This window comes from Phacochoerus africanus, chromosome 15 (genome assembly GCF_016906955.1).
Source record: "Phacochoerus africanus isolate WHEZ1 chromosome 15, ROS_Pafr_v1, whole genome shotgun sequence".
NCBI classification, from domain to species: Eukaryota; Metazoa; Chordata; class Mammalia; order Artiodactyla; family Suidae; genus Phacochoerus; species Phacochoerus africanus.
This window is the reverse complement of record NC_062558.1, coordinates 38,888,361-38,912,603: the sequence shown is the minus strand read 5'-3', so window position 1 is coordinate 38,912,603 and position 24,243 is coordinate 38,888,361. Positions and strand designations below refer to the sequence as shown.

Here is a 24,243-nt window from a genome sequence, read left to right as displayed (position 1 = left end):
TCCAGCCTTGGTGCCCTGCCACACCCCACCCCAATGGAAGGAAAGACAGAGAGGATCAGAACTTGCCCAGGAGGCTGGGAAACTGGAGAGGGGGGACTACATCTATCAGGGCGAGTAGATCACTAATGCCCCTGTTTTGACCTATTTGCCATATTCTTCTTTCAAAAGCCACACTACTAGGGAGTTCCCATTGTGGCTAGCCATTAACAAAACCGACTGGTATCCTTGAGGACACAGGTTCAATCCCTGGCCGCACTCAATGGGTTAAGGATCCAGCGTTGCTGTGGGTTGTAGTGTAAGTAGACCCAGCTTGAATCTGGCCTGGCTGTGGCTGTGGTGTAGGCTGGCAGCTGCCACTCTGATTGGACCCCTAACCTGGGAACTTCCATATGCCGCGGATGCAGCCATAGAAAGAAAAAGAAAAAAAAAGGAAAAAAAAAAAGCCACCCTAATAGAGGGAAATGAACCCAATTAGGAGATCTCCAAAACAGGCATTTCAGGCAGGACAGCCGAAATATTGGTGTGTAAGATGGAGCGTTCCCTGCCTGGGATCTTCTCAAATACTTCTTAGCACTGATTACCAGAAGTATTTTTTTTTCAATTTTATTTTATTGGAGTTCCCATCGTGGCGCAGTGGTTAACGAATCCGACTAGGAACCATGAGGTTGCGGGTTCGGTCCCTGGCCTTGCTCAGTGGGTTAACGATCCGGCGTTGCCCTGAACTGTGGTATAGCTCGCAGATGCAGCTCGGATCCTGCGTTGCTGTGGCTGTGGTGTAGGGAGTCGGCTACAGCTCCGATTAGACCCCTAGCCTGGGAACCTCCATATGCCGTGGGAGCAGCCCAAAGAAATAGCAAAAAAAAAAAAAAAAAAAAAGTCAATTTTGTTTTATTTTATTTTTGTCTTTTTGCCATTTCTTGGGCCACTCCCACGGCATATGGAGGTTCCCAGGCTAGGGGTCTAATTGGAGCTGTAGCTGTCAGCCTACGCCAGAGCCACAACAATGCGGGATCCGAGCCGTGCCTGCGGTCTACACCACAGCTCACGGCAATGCCAAATCGTTAACCCACTGAGCAAGGGCAGGGATCGAACCCTCAACCTCATGGTTCCTAGTCGGATTCGTTAACCACTGCGCCACGACGGGAACTCCCACCAGAAGTATTTTGACATCAGCGTGCCCACACCTCCCTTGGGAATAGAGCCCTTTAGTTTCACCTTATAATGAGCCTCTCCAATCTCCTACCGTTTATAACCATTAGGTTTCATCTCAGCGTCTGCTTTAGAGGCGAAAGCAGAACCGACAGGCAAGGGGCACTGAGAGGAGGAGAGTGGGGAAGACCCTCAGGACCTCCCAGGGGGCCTGTGCCTTTAAGGGAAAGGGCGGGACGAGCCCTTGGGGGTGTGGTGTCTGGGCGGGGTTGTTAAGGGGAGTGGCCGGCGCGGGGCTCGCCGGGGCCAAATCAGGGCCGAGCCTCGGAACCAAACTCAGACGCTGCAGCGGGCTGGGAGCCCTGGTCTGCTGCCGCGTCGAGGGCGGAAGGTCGGGCGGCGCCTGCCAGCGCGCTGGGACTGGAAAGGCCGCGAAGCCCGGCGGGGTCGAGGTGCGGAGTTTGCGGGTTCGAGGCCCAGCCCGAGGTAAGCGGAGCTTCCCCGCCCAGCTGGGCGCAGCAGGAAGACCAGGCACCCGAAGTTGAACTCAACGTCCGCGCAGATTGGGAAACGGAGCACATTGACCTTCCCGGGGTCTCGTACCTAGAAAGTGCAGCGGCAAAAGTGATTGAAGCCCGAGTTTCCTGACCTCTGCCTCTTCCTACCAGGTCTGCAGATCTTCTGAGCCTCTGAGCACCTGGCCTCGGACAGGCGCACAGGCGGCGCTCCATAAATGCTTCCTCATGAATGAGTATAAGAAATCGGCCGGCCAGTAGAGAGGAGACACGTGCTGATCCTCAAGTTGGGGGACATCTGAGGCGCAAGCCCTTAGCGTTTTTTCCGACGCGCCACCATTTGTCTTCGTTTTACAGATGAGGAATCAGAGGTTCAGAGAAATGAAGTGACCTCTCCACGGCCGCACAGCTCTTAAGTGGCTGAGACTGAATTGCGGAGCTGGAGTATCTCGCCCCAAGTCTCTGCCAGGTGCAGTTACGGAGAACAACAGGAGGGAGGAGGCTATCAAAGGTGAGTTGAGAGTGCTGGGGCTGGTCCTTCCGCCCCCTTTTTTCCATCCCCACCGCACCCCCGCCGCCAACCTCTTCCTCCCCTCTTCTGCCCCTGCCAGGTGAGCAAAGAATTAAACAAAAAACCCAAAGCAAAATGTTTTCTGGGCTTTGTTTTCCTTGAAGCCAAAACAAAACATGCTCATCTACAACATGTGGAAGAGCCAAAAGGAGGAAATTAGTGTGCCAAGGACTCTTTTTTTCTTTCCAGTTTAATTTTTTTGAAAGAAAAGCAAAGCTGGTTTTTCCCTGGTGCTGAGGGAAAAGACAGAGCTAAAGTTCAGCCCCGCTCTGCTGCTAACCCACTGTGTGACTTTGAGCAATTCACTTTCCCCAGGACCTGATTTCCCCATTAGAGGAGTTATTGGCCTAGGTTTCCTTGGAAACACTACCGGGGCTCAGGAAGAAGGGCTAGCCAATCTGCATGCTGATTGAGTCAGGCCCATCCAGAATATGGGTTTCTACACTGGCTCTCCTTTGGTGAGGGGAGGAGAAAGGACAGTTTTTCAACTGAAAAAGTTTTCAGGGCCTTCCTGTTGGGTCCTGCAGTGTGGGTTGACACCGTTTCTCTCTCTCTCTCTTCCACCTTATAGGCCGTTGGAGGTTCCAGCTGTTTGAAACGAAAACGCCATAGAAAGGGAAGAAGAGGGTGAGGGCCAGGCCCCTTGGGGCTGATGGCTGGAGGACTGCTGAATCTGTGCTGGGTGCCGAGTGTGCTCCAGGTGCTGCTGATGGTGCAGACAGTGTCTGGAGCCAGGGGCCCATCTACAGGGCCCCGCGGTAGCTCCCAGTTTCCAGCCTCAGGTGTGAACCAGACCCTCCTGGTAGATGTAAGTATCCAGGCAAGACAGTGGCATCAGGTGGGGGGTATATTCAAGTATTTATTGAGCATCTACTATGTACCAGGCACTGAGCTGAACCCTGAGATATGCCAGGGAATATATACTGCAAACAAAAGTCCCTGTCCTCATGGAGTGAAGTCTCCTGGGAGGATGGATAAAGAAGTAAACATATAAATTTCAGTTGGTAAGTTGCTAAGCACTCTGCAAATAATAGAATAACGTGACACTGGGGAGTGGGAGCCATGAGAGAGAGGGATTGTTTCCAGCTATTTCAGATTGGATGATCCCAGATGGCTTCTGTGAGGAAGTGACCTTGAGCCAAGCCCTGAATGGAGAAAGGAAGCCGCTTAGATAGACATCAGGGGGAAGAACATTCCAGGCAGACAGAATAGCCCATGCAAAGTCCCTTGAGGCAGGAATACGCTTAGTGGGTTTCTGAAGCAGGGAGGAAGCCAGAATGGCTGGAACTGGGTGAGTGAGCCGGAGAGTGTTCAGAATGAGGATGGAGGTGTTCCTGCTCTGGCGAAGTGGGTTAAGAATCCGACAGCAGAGGCTTGGGTCACTGTGGAGGTGCGGGTTTGATTCCCTAGCCAGGTGCAGTGGATTAATGGATCTCAAGTGGCCACAGCTGTGGCATGGGTCACAGCTACAGCTCAGATTCAGTCCCTGGTCTGGAAACTCATATGCTACAGGTGTGGCCATTTAAAAAAGAAAATGAGGATGGAGCTATAGTGGAGGTCAGATTACAAAAGATCTTACAGGCTGAGGCTAGGAGGTGGATCTGTTTTATGACATGAGGGAGCCAATGGAAGGTTTTAAGCAGAGTGTTGTCAAAATCTGATTTATTTCTTCAAGGAATGTCGCTGGCATCTCTGGGGAGAATGGATTGAGAGGGTTGAGGGCAGCAGGGAAGCCAGCAGAAGGCTCCTAAAACTACTGGGTCAGTGATGGTTGTAGGAGAGGAAAGAAGTTGTGGGATTTGGAGCAACATATACTGACAGGTTAGATGGAGGGGCATGGTGGTAGAAGAAAGAGACTCTTGATTTCTGGCCTTAGCCTCAAGGGTGGGGGAGGCGGGGATGGTAGTGCCCAGAGGGAGAAGCAAGAAGGATGCTTGGTGAGAGCAAGAAGGCTTCCTCCCCAGACAGGGAGGGTATTGGCCATTGAGTTAGGCTGCAGGGAACTTGCATCATTCAGTTCTGTTGTCTGTAAGGGGAAGAGTGGTCACAGTAGATCCGGAGTGAAAAACTGAAGGCAGGAGACTGCTCGAGATGACCCCCTGTGGGGGGCTGGGGGCTGGAGTTCTTGCCTTATGTTTTCTTTGGTGGGAGAACAAACAAGCAACAAACTCCAGCTGCCCCCCTTCCCCGCCTTAAACTGACAGCTAATAATGTTTAGTCCCCACACCAACTTTATGGGGTTGCAAAGTACTTTTGTGTCTATAGTTGGAGGCAGGCAAACAGGTAATTATGCCCATTTTACAGATGGGAAAGTGATTTGTGGTTACTGTGGTTATAAAATTGACTGCTGCCTCTTGGGGGCCAGAAAACAGGGCTTATCTGTGACTTGTATCAGATAATCTCTGAGCTACTGAGCACGCAGGCCGGCACTGTGCCTGGCTCATCAAATCCTGTCCCCGAGCTGCCGAGATGAGTATGATGGTCTCTGCGCTATAGATGAGGAACCGGAGGCCAGCGAGGGGAAGTTGGCCATGAGGGAAGCAGCAGAGCCAGCGTATGTGGACTCATGGCTGCCTCATGCGAAATCCAGACCCTTCCGCTCTAGTTCACTGCAGCCCAGGACTGACACATGCGGCTGCCCTTCTGGGAAGTCCTGCCAGCCTCTGCCTCTGGCCGCTCACTGTCTGGGGAGCCTGCCGATTGAGAAAGGCCACCCGCTCTTCACCTAGGTCCTTTCGAGTAGTCACTGCGTCTCTGCATATTTACTGAGTACCTGTTAGGTGCCAAGAACTGTGCCACATGTGAGGAGGAACTCAGGGAGCATATAAACTCGGTTCCTGCATTCTAGTGGGGGACACAGATGAGAAACAAGTCAGCAGGTGAATCCACAGAATTTCACTCGGTGATGAAGAAAGCAAAGCAGGATAGGGATATGGGGGAGGGGGAGGGGGTGGGCAGCCGCCTTTCCTCCAAGGACAGAGCCCTGAAGTTTTGCAAAGATCTGGGGGAACCGCAGGTGCAAAGGCCCTGAGGCAAGAGCATGTCACACACTTCTGGAGGCCAGAGTGGCAGGAACAATGAGCTAGGGGATGAGGGATGAGAGAGGAGACAGGAGAGGTGATGGGGGCCAGATTGCCTGGGGCTGGGGAGCCACTGTGCAAAGTTGGCCTGTCCCTAGAGGGAAGATGGGAACTAGGGTAGGATTTAGAAGCAGGAGGGACATGATGTGATTTCGGTTTTCACAAGGGTCCCCCTGGCTGCGTATGGGAGCATCAACTTTAGGGGCAGAGGTAGGGAGCAGGCTGGCAAAACCATCCAAGTGAGATGGTGGTAGCAGCTTTGGGACACGGTCCAAAATAAGATTTGGGGAGGAAGTCTTAAGACAGGGTTCTGCCGGGCTACCCAGTGCCCCATGCCCTTAGCCTAGGCTAGCCCACGTGTGGCCTCATAGGGCCCGGGGACAGGTTTGGCTTCAGACCACCAGGGCCCAGTGGTTCTAGGAAACTCCTTTTGGACAAGAGAAGGGTCTGGGAAAAAACATCCATTTATATCTGACAGGCTGAACATTTAGGCCTTACTCTTGGGGACCTGATGGAGCCAAGTTAACAGGTGCAGGGCGCCCTTTATCTTTAGTTTCAGTTCTTTCCTCTGGAAAAATGAATGATCAAAGCTCATTGTACTGAGTGCTAACTATGTACCGGGCACAGTTCTACGCACACAGATGTGCATTTCATCCTTCATTTCAGGACCTGGCAAATTTCAGCCTGCAGATCAAACCAGGTCCATTGCTGCGTTTTGTACAGCCTGGGAGCTGAGAATGGTTTTTATACTCGCAAATGGTTGAAAAAATTTCTTGAAAGAATGCTATTTCATGACACATGAAAACTGTGTGAAGTTTTAAGCTTCCGTATCCATGAGTCCAGTTTTATTGAAATGTCATGCCTGTTTATTTATTATTACGGGTGATGCTTTCCACATGACAAAGTGGAGTTGGATGTTTTCAGTAGAGACCCTCTGGCCCCAGAGGGGAAAATATTTAGCCCTTTACAGAAAGGTTGCTGATTCCTACCTCATTTTATAAAGGAGGGAACTGGCACACAGAGAAGTTAAGTGAGTTGTGCAGAGTCACACAGCTATGAATGGGGGAGCAGGAATTGAACCCAGGCTGCATGGTTCCAGAGCCCTGTCCGCATAAGCACTGTGCCACCCAGCCTTGCTGAGCTGTTGTCACAAGGCCGAGGGGCCTTTGGGAAATGCCAGGGTTCATTTTCTGTTCCTGGGTTGGTGTCCTGGTGGGAGACCTGTGACTTTCCATTCCTTTGACAGCTTGCCCTGCTGGGCTCCAGCTGCAGAACTGGGAGAACAGGAGGAGGTGTGGCTGCAGTAAGTAGGAGAGATGGGTCATGGCCCCTGGTCTAGTTAGGGCACTGATTGAACAAGGTTAAGAATATGAGAGAAATCTTTGAAAGTGTTATAATGTCTCCAGTCAACTGACTCAAGAAGAATATATTTATTTCCTATGGCCGTTGTCACAAATGACTACAAACAAGTGCACATTTGTTATTTTATTATTTTATTTTATTTTTTTGTCTTTTTGCCTTTTCTTTAGCCACTCCCACGGCATATGGAGGTCCCCAGGCTTGGGGTCGAATTGGAGTTGTAGCCACCGGCCTATGCCATAGCCACAGCAACGTGGGATCTGAGCTGCGTCTGCAACCTACACCGCAGCTCATGGCAACACCGAATCCTTAACCCGCTGAGGGGGGCCAGGGATCGAACCTGCAACCTCATGCATGGTTCCTAGGTGGATTCGTTAACCACTGAGCCAGGACAGGAACTCCACATTTGTTATTTTAAAGTTCTGGAGGTCAAAAGCTGAAAATGGGATTCACTGGACTAAAAGAAAGGTGTTGGCAAGACTGTTCCTCTGGAGGTTCCATGGCAGGATCCATTCCTTTGCCTTTTATAGCTTCTTGAAGCTTCCCGCTTTCCTTCCTGGGCTTGTGGCCCCTTCTTCCATTTTTGAGGCCGCCACCTAGCATCTCTCTCTCTCTTTCTCTCTGACCTCTGCTTCCATCACATGTCTGTGACTCTGACTCTCCCGCCTCCCTCTTAGGAAAACCCTTGTGATGGGGGTTCCTGTCATGGCGCAGCAGAAATGAGTCTGACTGGGAGCTGTGAGGTTTCGGGTTCGATCCTTGTCCTCACTCAGTGGGTTGAGGATCTGGCATTGCTGTGGCTGTGGTATAAGCCGGCAGCTGTAGTTCCGATATGACCCCTAGCCTGGGAACCTCCATATGCCACGGGTGCAGCCCTAAAAAAGAAAAAAAAAAGAAAAACCCTTGTGATGACATTGAAAACCCTCTTCCAGAAAATTCAGGACAAATCACCTCCCATCTCAAGATCCTCCATTTAATCTCGTCTGCAAAGTCCCTTTTGCCACATAAGGTCACATCGTCACAGGCTCTGGGGAATAGGACCTGGACTTCTTTAGGACCATTATTCAGCAGGGAGGATGAACCAGAAACTTGTGACCTCACACGTTCCCTCCCAGCCCCCTCAACCCCTGGGTCCTGCCTGTGCACCTGTGCAAGGAGGTGCCTTTGGCTACAAGTGACAACATTTGGAGAGGGTGGCTAGGTAATAAAAACCCGAGCCTTTCTTGATGGGCTCCAAGTAGCAAAACGGACACGATTTAAAATTCTTGCCTCGATATGGTGGTAGTTTAATTTTTTGCCTTCTTAATGGAGCCAGCATGGATTTTGATTGTCTGCATTTTTTAAATTGATTTACAGTGTTGTGCCAATTTCTGCTGTACAGCAGCATGACCCAGTCACACACACACGCACACACACACACATATTCTTTTTCTCATATTCTCTTCCATCATGGTCCATCCCAGGAGACTGGATAGAGTTCCCTGTGCTGTACAGCAGGATCTCATTGCTTATCCATTTTAAATGGAATAGTTTGTATCTACTAACCCCAAACTCCCAGTCCATCCCACACTTTCCCTCCTCCCCCTTGGCAACCCCAAGTCTGTTCTCTATGTCTGTGTGTCTGTTTCTGTTTTGTACATAGGTTCACTGTGCATTCAGATATTCAGTAATAAAGGGGAGGTGGAGAAGCACTTTAACAAAACACATGTGGCACCAAGATGCCAGTGACCAGAGTGGGTTTGATGAAGACTGTTCTGCGGGTGAGGAAAGCAAGGCCCAGACACCTTGAGGGCCTTTACCAAGGTCACCCTGGGTCTCAGACCCAGGCTTGCTTTTCCACTGCCCCCATCTTCCACATCAGTCTCACCGGTACAGGACTGAAAACTGACAGCCCCTGGGCCTGTCTAGCTGCTATGGTTTTGGTTTTGGTTTCTTTTTTTTTTTTTTTTGGTCCGGTCAGGAGAGGGGTTGTCTTTCGTGTTATAACTTGGATGCCTTTCAGCGGGGCATGTACCCTCCAGCACATCACCATTCCCAACATTTATATCATCTGCCTGCCCCCCAAGGCTTTGAGTTTGCAACCCTTTCCTCTCTAGCCTGATCCTTGAAACTTGCCCCCAAAGGGGAAGATATTTGGCCCTCTCTGGGTTTCTGGGGTATCCTTAGGGACTCAGGGAAGAGGATGAGAAGGGAGTGAGATGAGGCTAGAAGTCACCCACCCCCGACTCAGAGCAATGCGGCTTTAACTCTCCCAGCCCTGGGCAGAGCTGGATTCATATCCCGATGGGCCTCGAGGGAGGGCGTGGCCAGCTTGGGGTGTGGGGGCAGGAGGTGGGGAAGAAGGCAGGAGAGGAGGCTGCCCCTGCCCATTTGGGCTGTTTCCCCAGGAGCTTCAGCTGGTAACTTTCAGGCAGAGATGAGTTTGGAACCAACTTGTGGTGCTGGGCTGTGTGCCTTGGGACAAGTCACCTTGCTTCTCTGTGCCTCAGTTTTCTCATCTGAAGTGGAGACAGTTTTACCAACTTCCTGGTCTATTATGAAGACTGAGTGAGCTGGGGTCTAGCATAGTGTGGGGCAAAACAATTATGAGGCCCTACTGTGTGCAATATGTTGGTGGGAGAGGCAGACACTAAACAAGTCTGTGATCCCACAAATAACTGGGAATTTCAAAACACGAGAAGTACTTTGAATAAGAAAACCTGGGGTGAGGAGAGTTTATAACTGAGAAATCTGCCCTAAGCTAGGAGTGGTCAGGGAGGGCTTCCTGGAAGAAGCGTCTAAGAATTGGTGGATGAATGAGTGGTGTTTTGCTGAGGTGTACCAGGCCGAAGGAACAGCTTGGAATAGGTACGGTGGATTCAGTGTGTGTCTATAGAGACCCAGCAAGCAAGGGATTGGGGGATGGCCTGGGGGCTCATCAGGAGCCAGAAATCTCACCTCCAGTTTGGCGTTGGTGGAAGTTCAAAGTGAGTTCGTGGAGGGGGTTCAACTATGATTTGACAAAGCTTTTTTTTTTTTTCAATTATAGTAAAATATATGTAACCTAAGATTCACCATCTTAATCATTTTTAAGTCTACAGTTTGGTGGCATTAAGTATATTCACACTGTGCAACCATCATCACCATCCCACTCCAGAATTTTCTCATCTTCCAAAGCTGAAACTCCACATCCGCTAAATAACAGCCCCTCATTTCCCCTCTCCCCAGCCCCTGGCACCCACCATTCTGATTTCTGTCTCTCTGAGCTTGACTCTTCCAGGCACCTCATCTCAGTAGAATTATGCACAATTTGTCTTTTTGTGACTGGCTTATTTCACTGAGATGATGTTCTCAAGGTTCTATTTGCTTCTATGTGGGAGCAAATGTCAGAATTTTCTGCCCTTTTAAGGCTGCATAGTATTCCATTATCTGAATATGTTGCATTTTGTTTATCCATTGATGGATACTTGCGTTGCTTCTAAACCTTTTGGCTCTTGCGAATAGCGCTATGAACATGGGTTTGCAAATATCTCTTTTGAGACCTAACTTTCAGTTTTGTTTTGGTTTGTTTTTTGCTTTTCAGGGCCGAACCCTTGGCATATGGAAGTTCCCAGGCTAGGGATTGAGTCAGGGTTTCAGCTACTGGCCTACGCCACAGCCACAGCAATGTGGGATCCAAGTCGCCTCTGTGACCTGCACCACAGCTCACGGCAATGCTGGATCCAAAACTTGCTAAGCAAGGCCAGGGACCGAACCTGCATCCTCATGGATACTAGTCAGATTCTAAATCTGCTGAGCCACAGCAGGAACTCCCTCAGTTCCTTTTGACATATAGCCAGAAGCAGATTTGCTGGATCATGTGATAATTGTGGTTTTTTCCCCCCAGTTTTTTTTTTTTTTCCGTTTTTTTTTAGGGCTGTATCTGCAGCATATGGAGGTTCCCAGGCTAGGGGTCAAATTGGAGCTACAGCTGATGGCCTATGCCACAGCCACAGCAACTCAGGCATCAAGCCGAGTCTGCAACCTACACCACAGCTCACGGGAACGCTGGATCCTTAACCCACTGAGCCAGGCTAGGGACCAAACCCACAATCTCATGGTTAATAGACGGGTTCATTTCTACTGTGCCACAATGGCAACTCCTCCCCCCGGTTTTACTGAGATACAATTGACCTACAGCATTGTAAAAGTTTAACATACACATTGTAATGATTTGACTTACATATATTATGAAATGATGATGATAAACTTAGTTAATTTCCATCATCTTGGATTTCCTGTTGTGGCTCAGTGGATTAAGTCTGGTTCCAACCAAAGTGGTGGGAAATCTCCCCTGTTGTTAAATTACAGGTTCCAGGAGTTCCCATCGTGGCTCAGTGGACACAGTGTCTGTGAGGACGTGGGTTTGATCCCTAGCCTTGCTTGGTGGGGTAAGGACCTAGTGTTGCCACAGCTGCAGCTTAGGTTGCAGACGTGGCTCAGATCTGGCATTTCTTTTTATTTTATTTTATTTTTTTGTCTTTTTTGCTATTTCCATATCCCACGGCATATGGAGGTTCCCAGGCTAGGGGTCGAATCGGAGCTGTAGTCACCGGCCTACGCCAGAGCCACAGCAACACGGGATCCAAGCCACGTCTGCGACCCACACCACAGATCACAGCAACGCCAGATCGTTAACCCATTGAGCAAGGGCAGGGACCGAAGCCTCAACCTCATGGTTCCTAGTCGGATTCGTTAACCACTGCGCCACAACGGGAACTCCAGATCTGGCATTTCTGTGGCTATGGTGTTGGCCAACAGCTGCAGCTCTGATTCATCCCTTAGCCTGAGAACTTCCGTATGCCAAGGGTGTGGCAGTAAAAACAAAACAAACAAATCTGTTTTATATAGATACAAAAGAAAAAAAGGGTTTTTCCTTATGATGAGAGCTCTTAGGATTTACTCTCAGAACAACTCTCATCTAGCAGTGTTAACTAGAGTCATGACCTTAAAATTACAGCCCCTGCCCTGGGTTATTGCACTTTTAATTCTAGGGGGGGAACTGCCCTGCTGTTTTCCACAGCAGCTGCCCCATTTTTAATTCCCAACAGTTGCACAAGGGATCCAGTTTCTCCCCATCCTTGATAACACTTGTTATTTTCTGGTCTGGTTTGTTTGGTTTCTGTAGTGGCCGTCCTAATGAGTGTGAGATGCTGCAGACAAGCTTTTGATCAAAAAGTTTGAGGAGTTCCTGTCGTGGCATAGTGGTTAACGAATCCGACTAGGAACCATGAGGTTGTGGGTTCAATCCCTGCCCTTGCTCAGTGGGTTAAGGATCCGGCGTTGCCGTGAGCTGTGGTGTGTAGGTTGCAGACGTGGCTCGGATCCCGAGTTGCTGTGGCCCTGGCGTAGACTGGCGGCTACAGCTCTGATTAGACCCCTAGCCTGGGAACCTCCATATGCCGTGGGAGCGGCCCAAGAAATGGCAAAAAGACAAAAAAAAAAAAGTTTGAGGAGGGAACTTCTAGGTTTCACCTAAACAAATGCATAGCCTGGCAAAGAACTACTATCCATTATATAAAGAGCTAATGTAAGTCAATGAGAAGAAGCAAACATTCTTTTTTTTTGTTATTATTAAAGTATAATTGATTTATAATCAACTTGCTTTACAGTAAAGTGAACCAGTCACTCATACACACACCCCACCTTTTTTTTTTTTTTTTTTCCATTTCCATCAGGTTTTCACCCAAGAGACTGGATACAGTTCCCTGTGCTGTGCAGCAGGGCCCCATCCCCGATCTGTTCTAAATGTAGCAGCCTGTGTAGAAGCAAACATTCTAACTGAAAGAACTGGCAGTTTAAAGAAGGAATAAAAAATGGCCGCGAATACATGAAAAAGGGTACTTTACATGTCCCCTGGAACTTGCTTTTTATTTATTTATTTATTTATTTATTTATTATTTTTTCCTTTTAGGGCTGCACCCATGGCATATGGAAGTTCCCAGGCTAGGGGTCCAATCGTATCTGCAGCTGCCGGCCTACACCACAGCCACAGCCACAGCCACGCCAGATCCGAGCTGGATCTGCAACCTAAGCTGCAGCTTGTGGCAACACCAGCTCCTTAACCCACTGAGTGAGGCCAGGGATTGAACCCATCTCCTCACAGACACTGTGTTGGGTTCTTAACCTGCTGAGCCACGATGGGAACTCCCGGAACCTGGAATTTTAACAGCAGGGGAGATTCCCACCATTTTGGTTGGAACCAGACTTACCGCAGCCAGTGGGGGCGCAGGTGAAAGCTTGCTCTTTGCAGTTGCTTGGGGGGGGGGGGTGCATAGGGAGAGCTTTGGGGTGGGTATTTTGGCAAAATCCATCAAATGTTCAAGATATTTCTCCCTCTGCAGCAGACACTAGCAGGACCCTGCTCATATCCTTTGGACCCTACCATTTTGGTGGGCTTCTGTTGACTTGCAGTTGCCAGAGTCTCCCCCCGAAACCTCCCATTAGCATGGTAGACCAGAAGTACCTGGCAGTGCTCACTTGATGACTATTAGGAGGTGGGTGTATCCATACCCCAGCTCCCTTGCCCTGGGATTACCAGCCAAGGGTGGGAACTGTCTCAAACCAGCCTTTGCAGGTGGCTTTCCCATCCCTGTCCCACTTCACTCTCTTGGAACTTGTGTCCCACACTCCTTCCCAGTATGCTGCTGACTTAGAAAGCCTTGACCCTGGGTCGCTTCTGGAGGAGCTCAGACTGGGATACTCTGACTTGGCACTTTCGCTTCTAGAATTTTTGCCGACCAAATATTCTCACATGTACTCAGTCACGTGCAAGGAAGTGATGATCAGCAATATTGAAAAAGTAGACACACCCGACTGCCCGTCAGTAAGGAAATGTTACCTCTAGTCTGTATCATCCATGGTATGAAATTCTAAGACTTTACAGTGAGGCAGGAGGTGGGGGGCGGGTGGTGATGATGGTTAAGGAAGGGGTTCCAGAGCCTCAAACTGCCTGAGTTCCAGTCCTGTCTCTACCACCGAGTGGACTCAGATATTGCCTGAGTCTCTTTATCTCTATAATAAGCATGATAATAGTACCTTCCTTGTAAGATCATTGTGCAGATTGAGATACATTTTAAGCTCTTAGCACTGTACCTGACATACAGAAATCACTCAGAATGTTTTGCCTATATCATCCTCTTCATTATTATATGTGTCAATATATTAACATATGGCTCCCATGTAAAGTGGTACAAATTAAGCTGCAGAAACAAGAGCTTTGGGACAGACCCATTTCTATAAAACAAAACAAACTAATAGGATGTATATATAAATGTCATTAAGCTGAGAAATGCCTGTAAGGTCTGCTTCAAAGTGATCATGCATGGTAGCACCTCTGGAGAGAGGTGAGATTATGGAGGGCAGGGATGAGAAGAGGGAATTTCCAGATCTTTATATTTTTTCTTTTCTTTTTTTTAATGGCCAGGAATTGAATCCGAGCTGCCGCTGTGGCAGTGCTGGATCGTTAACCCACTGTGCTGAGGTGGGATCGAACCCTCACTTCTGCAGTGATCTGAGCTACTGCCGTCAGGTTCTTAACCCATAGTGCCACAGTGGGAACGCCTATATTGTTTCTTTTTGTTTTGTTTTGTTGAGGTTTTTTTATTTTGGGGCCACATCCATAACATGCAGAAGTTCCTGGGCCAGGGATCATATCCATGCCACAGCAGTGAAAACACCAGATCCTTTACCCACTGAGTCACCAGGGAATTCTATCTTTTGGTTTTGTTTTAAATGCATGTATTCATGAATTACTTGTGTTAACTTCAAACACAAGGTGTTTTTTGTTTGTTTGTTTTTTGTCTTTTTAGGGCTGTACCCGCGGCATATGGAGGTTCCCAGGCTAGGGGTCTAATCGGAGCTACAGCTGCAGCGATGCAGGATCTGAGCCGAGTCTGTGACCTACACCACAGCTCACAGCAACACCAGATCCTTAACCCACTGAGCAAGGCCAGGAATGAAACCTGTGTCCTCATGGATGCTAGTCAGATTCGTTGACTACTGAGCCACTATGGGAGAGCCTCAAACACAAGCTTATTTTTAAAAATTAGTGTGCAGCTGGCACCTGGCGCGTCTGGGAGGCTCAGAGACCAGGCTGAAGGAGGTTATCACCAGCTGCTTAGATGGGGCTGGTCCAGCCACCTACAGTGTGTTGGCCCCTCATATCCACTTCCTTTCCCACAGTGTCGAGAAGTGTGTGGCCTGAATGCCTCTGACCGCTGTGACTTCGTCCGGACCAACCCTGACTGCCGCAGCGATGGGGGCTACCTGGACTACCTCGAAGGCATCTTCTGCCACTTCCCACCCAACCTCCTCCCTCTGGCCATCACCCTCTACGTGAGGCCCCACCCTAGGGAGCTGGTGAGAGGGGCCGGGGGCCCCGGCTGGGCTTAATACTCTTTTCCCTCTTCGGCCCCCCCACCCAGGCTCTCTGGCTGCTCTACCTGTTTCTGATTCTGGGAGTCACCGCGGCGAAGTTGTGAGTTTGGCCGGGGGCTCACGTCCAGCTTATAGATGGGAACGTGGAGCCCCCGGAGGTTGACGTGGGCATGACTTGGGTTCGGGGGAGGGATGGGGGCAGGAGCCACTCATTATGGAAACACTCACTGTTGGCCTTTTCTCCGTAGTTTCTGCCCTAACTTGTCAGCCATTTCTACCACACTCAAGCTTTCCCACAATGTGGCAGTATCCTTTTGTCAGGTCACGCACCTTGGAAGGAGGGAGGGCGGCAGTTGGGGCAGACGGCTGGGAGACAGGGTGGCAGCTCATGGCCAGGAGAGGCCTGGGTGGGCAGGGTCCCTGCACTGAGGCCCCTTGACTCACTGTCCCCATGGTGTCACCTTCCTGGCATTTGGGAACGGTGCTCCGGATATCTTCAGCGCCCTGGTGGCCTTCTCAGATCCTCGCACGGCCAGCCTGGCCTTGGGGGCACTGTTTGGTATGAGCGACCCCGTTGCGTGGTGGGGGGGTGGGGGGGGGGTGGGCGGCAGGAGGGGGCACAGGGTGGACCAAGCTCAGTGTCCTCTCCTCCAGGCGCAGGCGTGCTGGTCACCACCGTCGTGGCAGGCGGCATCGCCATCCTGCGCCCCTTCATGGTGGCCTCTAGGCCCTTCCTCAGAGACATCATTTTCTACATGGTGGCCGTGTTTCTGGTCTTCACCGCACTCTACCTCGGCAGGGTCACGCTGGCGTGGGCCCTGGGTGAGCAGCCACAGGGTGGGGGCTGATGCGGGGGAGGCACAGGGGGACACGAGGGAGTGGTCAGCAGGGCTCAGGGTCATCTTTGGTTCCAAGAGATGGAAATCCTACTCAAGCTGGCTTGAGCCAAAATAGGGACTCATTCAGATAACTAAAGGGGACAGGACTGAGTTGGGGGGATGTTCCACATTTTTACAATTTTATCTTATTTTATTTTTTCATTAAAGTATAGTTGATTTACATCATGCCAATTTCTGCTGTACAGCAAAGTGACCCAGTCATGCATCTATATATGCACATATGTATACATACATCTTTTTTCTCATACTATCTTCCATCATGTTCTATCCCAAGAGACTAGATATAGTTCCCTGTGCTGAAGAGTAGGATACAATTTTGAATGGTAACAAGCAGTGTAGCCAGGATGCTGACTGACCATCAGGGTCCTGGCAGCATATCCGTTCCACGCAGATGGTTCAAATGACATGGATGGAGGGACAATTTACAGAGAGTTAAGAAAACCAACAAAGGATGCTGAGATGCAGAGACATCGGGGATCAGCTTCAGTGGGAGCCCCTGTAGAGGCAGAGGATGGTGTGACTAGAGCCTGGGGAGGCCTGGAGGCCCAGATCCGGGGCCACCCAATGTGAGCAAGAGTTATGGAGGGTCACAGGCCCTGCCAGGGACAGAGCACCACAGCAGGGAAGGAGCAGGGAAGAAGTGCCCCAGGCCCTCTCCTGCCACCTTTTGATGTGCTGTCGGGGCTCAGCGGGCTGGCCCAGTGTAGCCCAGGTTCAGGGGGTGCAGTCTGCAGGGCTCAGCCTCCCAGGACACAGAGCAGGACTGTGACCCTTAGCACTTGAATTGGGTCCTGGGGGCCAGTTTCTGGGCCAGGCATTACCCCTTAGTGGCAGATTGGTCCAAGGGAGACAGGGTGGAGTTGGTAGAAAGGGAGAGATGGGCCAAGGGAAGGGGTTGGGGCTCCAGGAAATGGCCAGCCACCTCTTGGTGCTGGGCTGGGCTTACCCAGACAGCCACCACCACCAGGCGCCAGCAACAGAACTGGCCGCCCTCTTCTCTGGGTCCTGCAGCCAGGATGCCCCTTGGTGACAGCCTGTGCCCTTTTTACAGGTTACCTAGGCCTCTATGTATTCTATGTGGTCACAGTGGTTCTCTGCACCTGGATCTACCAGTGGCAGCGGAGGAGATCCCTGGTCTGCTCTGTGCCGGACACCCCAGGTAAGGTCTGAATGGAGCCCCCGAGGGAGGACCAGCGGGCCTGGTACCCTCTGTGCCCTTCACCACTGCCTTGTGTCTCCTGGGCCTTGGCCAGGGCCCAGCTCCTCTTCCTGCTCTCTCTGCTCCTTCTGCCAAGGCCCCACCTCTGTGCTTTTTCTTGTGCTCATGAAGCTGCCTCATCACCTGCTCATCCAAGTTCACTAGTGCTTCATGCTGTTGCTGCAGCAAACCTCCCTAAGAGCTGTCACCCCTCACGCCCAGGAATACATCCCCTATCATCGGGGTAAAATTCAGACGCTTTCATTACATGCAAATACACGCACACATGTATCCACAAACACACACTCACATGCATATTCACAATACATACACATCCACGACTCACACACACGCAAATACTAAATTGCACATGTGTACAACACATATATGCCACACACGTACACAAACACATAATGCACAAGACATATTCAAATACATGTACCACACATGCAAATACACGCACACATTAGTACAAAAGGCATACACAGAGCCATACACAAATGTATATACTACACAAATATACATCCACAAATGTGTATACACATTTACAAATGTATCTATACAACACACACACAAATACCTGCATGTGCACAAATACATATACACATATTCCACACACATACACAAATTCATATATGAACACGCACACACATATACAAGGACAACACACATACACAAATATATACACAGCACTATACACACAAAACACACATATACAAAATATATACACCCAAGGAGTTCCCACTGTGGCTCAGCAATAACGAACCCAACTAGTATCCATGAGGAGATGGGTTCGATCCCTGGCCTCGCTCAGTGGGTTAAGGATCCAGCATTGCCGTGAGCTGTGGTGTAGGCCACAAATGGCTTGGATCCCACATTGCTGTGGCTTTGGTGTAGGCTGGCGGCTGACCCCTAGCCTGGGAACCTCCATATGCTGTGAGTGCAGCTCCCCCCCCCCAATAAATACATACACACATATCATTTATCGAGTGCTCACTACCTGCTAGGCACATGTATCATTTTATTCATTCTTGTCAGCAAGACTATCAGGTAGGGCCCATTATAGGGAAGCAGACTCAGGGAGGTCAAATCTTTCCCAAGCCATAGGTGCTGGAGAGGGGCAGAGCCAGGACTTGACCCCTGTTCCCCAGACCCCCTACCCACAGTGCCAGAGGCCCCATCTAGGAGCCTGCAGACCACCTCTTCGTACAGAAGTATTGTTTTTTGTGGTGGGACCAATGTGTTCTTTAAAAAAAAAAATTAGGCCACAATTCAAAGTGAAAAGATTTGATATAAAAAGCCCACGTTTTGGCATCTCTTGAAACACCTGAAATATCTGGCCCCACATCCCTGCCTGGCACAGTGACTAGAGCTGAATGGGGCTTCCTCCTTAGAGGAAGGCGTTGTTTTCCAGTTTGCCCCAGTCTCTTCCACTCTCTGTTGTCACCCCACACACGTAGAGGTCAGATGGTTGCAGACCTGATTATGTTGGAAAACCGTAATTCTCCACGCATCCTATTTCACTTGTTCCCGTGATGTGTTTTGCCCTTACTGGCCTAGGAGCCCGTAAACCTTGCATTTGATCTGTTGCCATTTGTCCTGGGCCTCGGCTTTCTTCTCCAGACTCGTTTCATACCCCAAACTCAGTGCCCCGGCTATGCAGGGCCACCCTGTGTCTGTGAACATGTCACACTCTCCCTGGCTTTCTCTGGGCCTTTGTATGTGCTGTCCCCTCTCTCTGGTGTGCCTTTCTTCTGACTTAAGAGCTCAGCCTGGAGGGAGCTGTGCAGAGGTCCCCCCGTGTCCCTTCTGGGCTTGCACAACCTTTGGATTCACCGTGGTACAATTTTTCTCTTTCCATTCTGTTATTAATTTGCTTATATTTCTGTGTACTGAACTGTGAATTTCCAGAGGGCAGAACAGTGTCTCCTTTCCTCTCATATCCCTGGGACCCTGACGCAGGTGCTAGTGACTCCTCCTACAGGGAGTCTGCCATGATTTTTCCTCTCCTCCCCTCTTTATCAACTGAGGCTTCAGAATTCAGCACATATTACCTTGAGCTGTCTTTTTAAACCCATCATATCCCAGCAGGCTGGAACAGAAGGGAAAATGAGGCCTTGGAAATGGGCCCCAAATCACCCAGAGGCAGAATCAGGGGCTGGGTCTGACTCCTCACCTGAGGAAGGCCATATTCCTTTTAGGAAGCCCTTCTTTACAGGGCTCAGGCCTCTTAATTTTTCCCAAGGACTCCCAAGAAAAGTTTCAGACTAGAAGAGAAAAATATGGTTTCCAAATTCTGAAAGGTACAAAATTAAAGTCAGTAAATGTTTGGATTATGTCTTCAAATGCCCTTATTAAATGGAGCATTATTGCTGCATCATTACATTTGAAAATGTTTTGTGAGTTAGACCTTCCTTACTCTGTAAGAATTCCTGAGTGGAGTTCTCATTGTGGCTCAGTGGGTTAAGAACCCGACTAGTATCCATGAGGATGCTGGTTCAATCCCTGGCTTCGCTCAGTGGGTTAAAGATCCGATGTTGCCAAAGATCCGACGTTGCCGTGAGCTGTGGAGTAGGTCGCAGATGTGGTTCGGATCTGGTGTTGCTGTGGCTGTGGTGTAGGCTGGCAGTTGCAGCTCTGATTCAACCCCTAGCCTGGGAACTTCCATGTGCCACAGGGGTGGCCCTAAAAAAAAAAAAAAAAAAAAAAATTCCTGAGCATGAGCATGCAGGGTAATTGCTGAAAAACCCAAAACATAGTGGACACTTGCACCCTGAGACCTGTCTTGTCCTGGAGGCGCCCTACTCTAGATCGGTAATGGGAGGTTCCGGGCGCCCTGCTGCCTCATGGGAAACACCCTTCTCTCCCACAGAGATGCTCTCAGACTCTGAGGAGGATCAGGTGTCTTCCAATACCAACAGCTATGACTACGGTGAGTCCAGTGCCCGTGCGCAGCTGAGGTCGGGGAACCAGGGTAGCTCTGGGATGGAGAGGCCGGGCCCCCAGGAATGAGGCAGCAAACAGCCTTACCTCTCACTGCACCTCAGCTGAGCTCTGGGCCGAGTTCCCCTGCTCCTCTCCCAGGCCCTGGGCTTTTCCTTCTCAAGGGTTGTGGGGAAGGGTAGGAGGGTTGGTTCCAGCCACAGACACCTGCCCCTCCCCTGTTGCTCACGCAGGTGAAGAGTACCGGCCGCTGCTCTTCTACCAGGAGACCACGGCTCAGATCCTGGTGCAGGCCCTCAACCCCCTGGATTACAGGAAGTGGAGGAACAAGTCGGCGTACTGGAGGGCTCTCAAGGTGTTCAAGGTAAGGGGTGGGGGGCACCTCTGGAGCCAGGCTTCATGCCAGCACAGGACAGTGGCCCCTCAGCCCTCTGCAGAGCTAACCCTAACCCTAACCCCAAGCTGAGGACTTGATGGGGAAATAGATGAGCCGGGACTTGATGGGGAAGCTGAGTCACGGAGCGTGGCTGGGGCTCTGCCCCCCACGGAGGAAGGAGAGCATCTTTCCAGGGGTGGAGAGAGGAGACGGGGCCCCCTCCCGACCAGGTGAGGGCAGGGGGACAGAGCGGGTCATAGCGAGTCCAAAGGAGGCTGAGATTGAGTTTTTCTATACCCCTCACTGCTTCCCTGGGCTAAATGTCTCCTGAGGTCTCCATGCGAGCGGGGTACCCAGGCTGGTTTATGTGAGGCTCAACTACAGCTGCCTTCCCCCATTCAGACCAAAAAAGTCAGGGGTCTCACCTTGTAGCCGCTCCAACATGGATAGCTCTCAGGTCTCCTCAGACCCAGGGGGCAGGTAATGAACTATATTTATACCCTCAGTGGCTCTGGCTGCATTGTGACCTTGGGCAAGTTGCTTCATGTCTCTGAGCCACAGTTTCCTTCCTTGGAAGTGGGGGATAACATTAGTGCCTTTCTTCAGGCGTGGTTGTATGACTAAGTTACGGCTGCAGCAATGCTGTGTAACACACAGCCCCCAACATCTCATTCACTTATGATGACAATGTTGATTCCTGTTCAGAGGCCTACGAGTCATCAGGGGTGACTCTGCTTCAGACTGTGGTTGGTGATTCAGGTCTGCCCCACGTCTTATTCTGGGGCCAGTGGGAGGGTGCTCTTTTCTTGGGAGAAGAGACTGAGGCGAACCTCCCAAGCACACTTTACACCTCTGTTGACAACACATTCACCAACAGCCCTTGAGCAAAGCAAGTAACATGGCCAAGTTCAACATCAGTGGGACAGGGAGATAGATTCTGCAGACTCTTGTCATTTGACAAAGTGTGGGGAAGTGTCGGGGTGTGTCATTCTGTTACAGGAAGGGATTGAAGAGTTGGGAACAGTATCCAGCTGACCGCAGTGGTCATGACAATTTATGTGAAGGGCTGACTCAGGTGCTTAGCATATAGTAAGCACATCATAAGTATTATTACTCATTTAGTTACTGGCTGAAAACACAAGGTGTGGAGTCAGAGCCAGCCCTGTAGCCTGGCTTCATGTACCCTTCTATGTGGATTTGGAGAAGTTTTCTTTTCTTTTCTTTCTTTCTTTTTTTTCTTTTTTGTATTTTTAGGGCCACACTTGCAGCACATGGAGGTTCCCAAGCTAGGGGTCCAATCAGCTGCAGCTGCCAGCCTACGCCACAGCCACATCAACACCAGATCCAAGCCATGTCTGTGACGTACACGCCAGCACTGGATCCTTCACCTGCTGAGCAGGGCCAGGGATCGAATCCACATCCTCATGGATACTAGTCTGATTCATTACCACTGACCCACAATGGGAACTCCTGGAGAAATTTCTTAACCTCTCTGAGCCTCAGTTTCTTTATCTGGAAGGTAGGAAAATCAGAGTTCCTATGCTCAGTGTTGTCAGGATTAGCAGACGGGGTGCTATGGTAGTGCTGGGTTTGTGGCAGTGTGTTACAGCAGCAGGAGGTGGCTCATACAGATGCTTGGGGACCTGCACACAGTAGATGCAGGAGCCATGTTCTTGAGTAACTGAGCTCGGGGGTTAGAGGTGGCCAGCCGAGCACAGGCCTCCCTGGTGACACCCTCCTGCCTTCCCACACTTGACAGCTGCCTGTGGAGTTCCTGCTGCTCCTCACTGTCCCCGTCATGGACCCCGACAAGGAGGATGGGAACTGGAAACGGCCCCTCAACTGCCTGCACCTGGTCATCAGCCCCCTGTTCGTGGTCCTGACCCTGCAGTCTGGGGCCTGTGAGTATCCCCTCCCCGAGGCCAGCCTCCCTCCTCCCTCCCCACACAGGGTGCCCTGGACCAGCAAGGCAATCTTCCATACAGCAGGTGCTTAATACGTGCTTGCGCCGTAAGGGACGTAGCCTCCCACAGTCTGTTGGTCCGGTCCTACTGGCTCCAGATGGAGACTGCACCTGGGTGACCCTCGGACCAAGTCCAGCCCTCTGGCTTGTTTGCTTGCATTGCCCAATTTGAGGATTTCATGTCAAAATCCAGGGTTGGGCTTCTCAAAAAGATCTGAGCCAAGTTGCTAAAGGTAAAAATTGGCTGGAGCTAAGAGGCACCCCTTCCTAATGTGGGTGCCCACCGACCAATTTCTCACAGGCTCATCCGTTGCCTCTTGGGTGCCCTCGGTGGGTTACTTCACTCACCTGTGTGACCGGGCTGATTCCCACTGGCATTTGAGTCTGCCCCCTCCCTCGCCTGCCCCAGGCTTTCCTTTTTTGACCTGCTCTGGCTAAGGCAATGCCCAGTCTTATCAGGCGTCTTTTCATTCCTGCTGCTCAGGTTCTTCCTGTTGTCTGACTTTAGTATCTCAAGCTGCCCAGTCCTCTGTCATTTGCGTTCCTGCCCCTCAACCCAGGGCCACCTCCTGGAGGTGGAAGTTGGGCTCTGGTAGCAAATGCATGGGTGAGAGTGGCTCTTTTGCCCAAGAGTATCAGGATGAAAAGGCTGCCAAATGCTCTGTGTTCCCCTTCCAATTTATGGGGGGGTGTGGGGGGGGGACACAGGAACTGAGGGGAGGAGAGTCCAACAGGGCACAGTGTGGCCTCAGAGCTGGGAAGGGTGCCCCCCTGAGGTGCCAGCCGTCTAGATTATTACGGCCCTCTGTTCCTTCTTGAACTGGAAAGCCCGGCCTCTCCACCTGGGCACTTGCTTCTCCATCTTTGTGGCGTCTTAAAAGAGGGGTTTCCAAGCATTAGTCATTCAGGAATGATCTTGGTTTTTCTCCCACTCTATACTGTTATCTTTTTTTTTTTTTTTTGTCTTTTCTAGGGCCGACCTGGGGCATATGGAGATTCCCAGGCGAGGGGTTGAATCGGAGCTGTAGTCGCTGGCCTACACCACAGCCACAGCAATGCAGGATCCGAGCCACGTCTGCGACCTCCACCACAGCTCACGGCTACGATGGATCCTTAACCCACTGAGTGAGGCCAGGGATCAAACCCACAACCTCATGGTTCCTAGTCGGATTCATTAACCAGTGAGCCACGACGGGAACTCCTATACTGTTATCTTTAATATTTTTCTTAAATCAACTCTCTCTTTTTAAAACTTAAATTTATTAGAAAGAAATCTGTATCACTTGCACTAAAAGGAAACTGGCATCATTTCCAATACATTTAAGGCATCTACATGTATTAAAGTGAGAGAAGAAATCCATTTTCTGAGGTGTGATTCTGTCCTTACACCATCCATGGCAGCAGGTCCACACTGGGGAAAGACTGGTCCGTGTCCACCAGCCAAGCCTCCCAATAACACCGCCAAGTTTCATCCTTCTCTAGGCCACCCGAAGAGCTGTCTGCCTTCCTCCCTCCCTCCCTCCTTTTTTTCCTTCCTTCCTTTCTCTCTCTCTCTCTCTCTCACTCTTCCTCCCTCCCCCCCTTTCTTTCTTCCTTTCTTCTTTTTTGGCCACCCCACAGTGTCTGGAGTTCCCCAGCCAGGGATCAAATCCAAGCCGGAGTTGTGACCTACGCCACAGCTGTGGCAATGCTGGATCCTTAACCTACTGTACTGAGCCAGGGATCGAACCCAAGTCTCTGCTGCTGCAGAGACCCTGTCGATCCCACTGAGTCACAGCAGGTACTCCCAAACT

General features: G+C 50.5%; 1 protein-coding gene across 5 annotated transcripts in view; it reads left to right on the top strand.

The window, feature by feature from the left end:
* The first annotated feature begins 1,446 nt into the window (after positions 1-1,446).
* The window catches only part of SLC8B1 (solute carrier family 8 member B1), a 34,742-nt gene continuing 11,945 nt past the window's right edge, over positions 1,447-24,243 (top strand). For 2 of the 5 annotated variants that reach the window (XM_047761817.1, XM_047761812.1), the window contains exons 1-12: positions 1,447-1,635; positions 2,022-2,175; positions 2,807-3,043; positions 14,877-15,029; positions 15,119-15,171; positions 15,320-15,377; positions 15,525-15,630; positions 15,726-15,893; positions 17,022-17,129; positions 20,041-20,100; positions 20,345-20,475; positions 22,247-22,388. In XM_047761817.1, the coding sequence (XP_047617773.1) occupies positions 2,888-3,043; positions 14,877-15,029; positions 15,119-15,171; positions 15,320-15,377; positions 15,525-15,630; positions 15,726-15,893; positions 17,022-17,129; positions 20,041-20,100; positions 20,345-20,475; positions 22,247-22,388 (1,135 nt within the window). In that variant the 5' untranslated portion in view covers positions 1,447-1,635; positions 2,022-2,175; positions 2,807-2,887. Of the gene's footprint in view, positions 2,176-2,806; positions 3,044-14,876; positions 15,030-15,118; positions 15,172-15,319; positions 15,378-15,524; positions 15,631-15,725; positions 15,894-17,021; positions 17,130-20,040; positions 20,101-20,344; positions 20,476-22,246; positions 22,389-24,243 lie in introns of all 5 variants that reach the window. The other 3 variants (XM_047761814.1, XM_047761813.1, XM_047761816.1) reach the window with 3 other exon arrangements.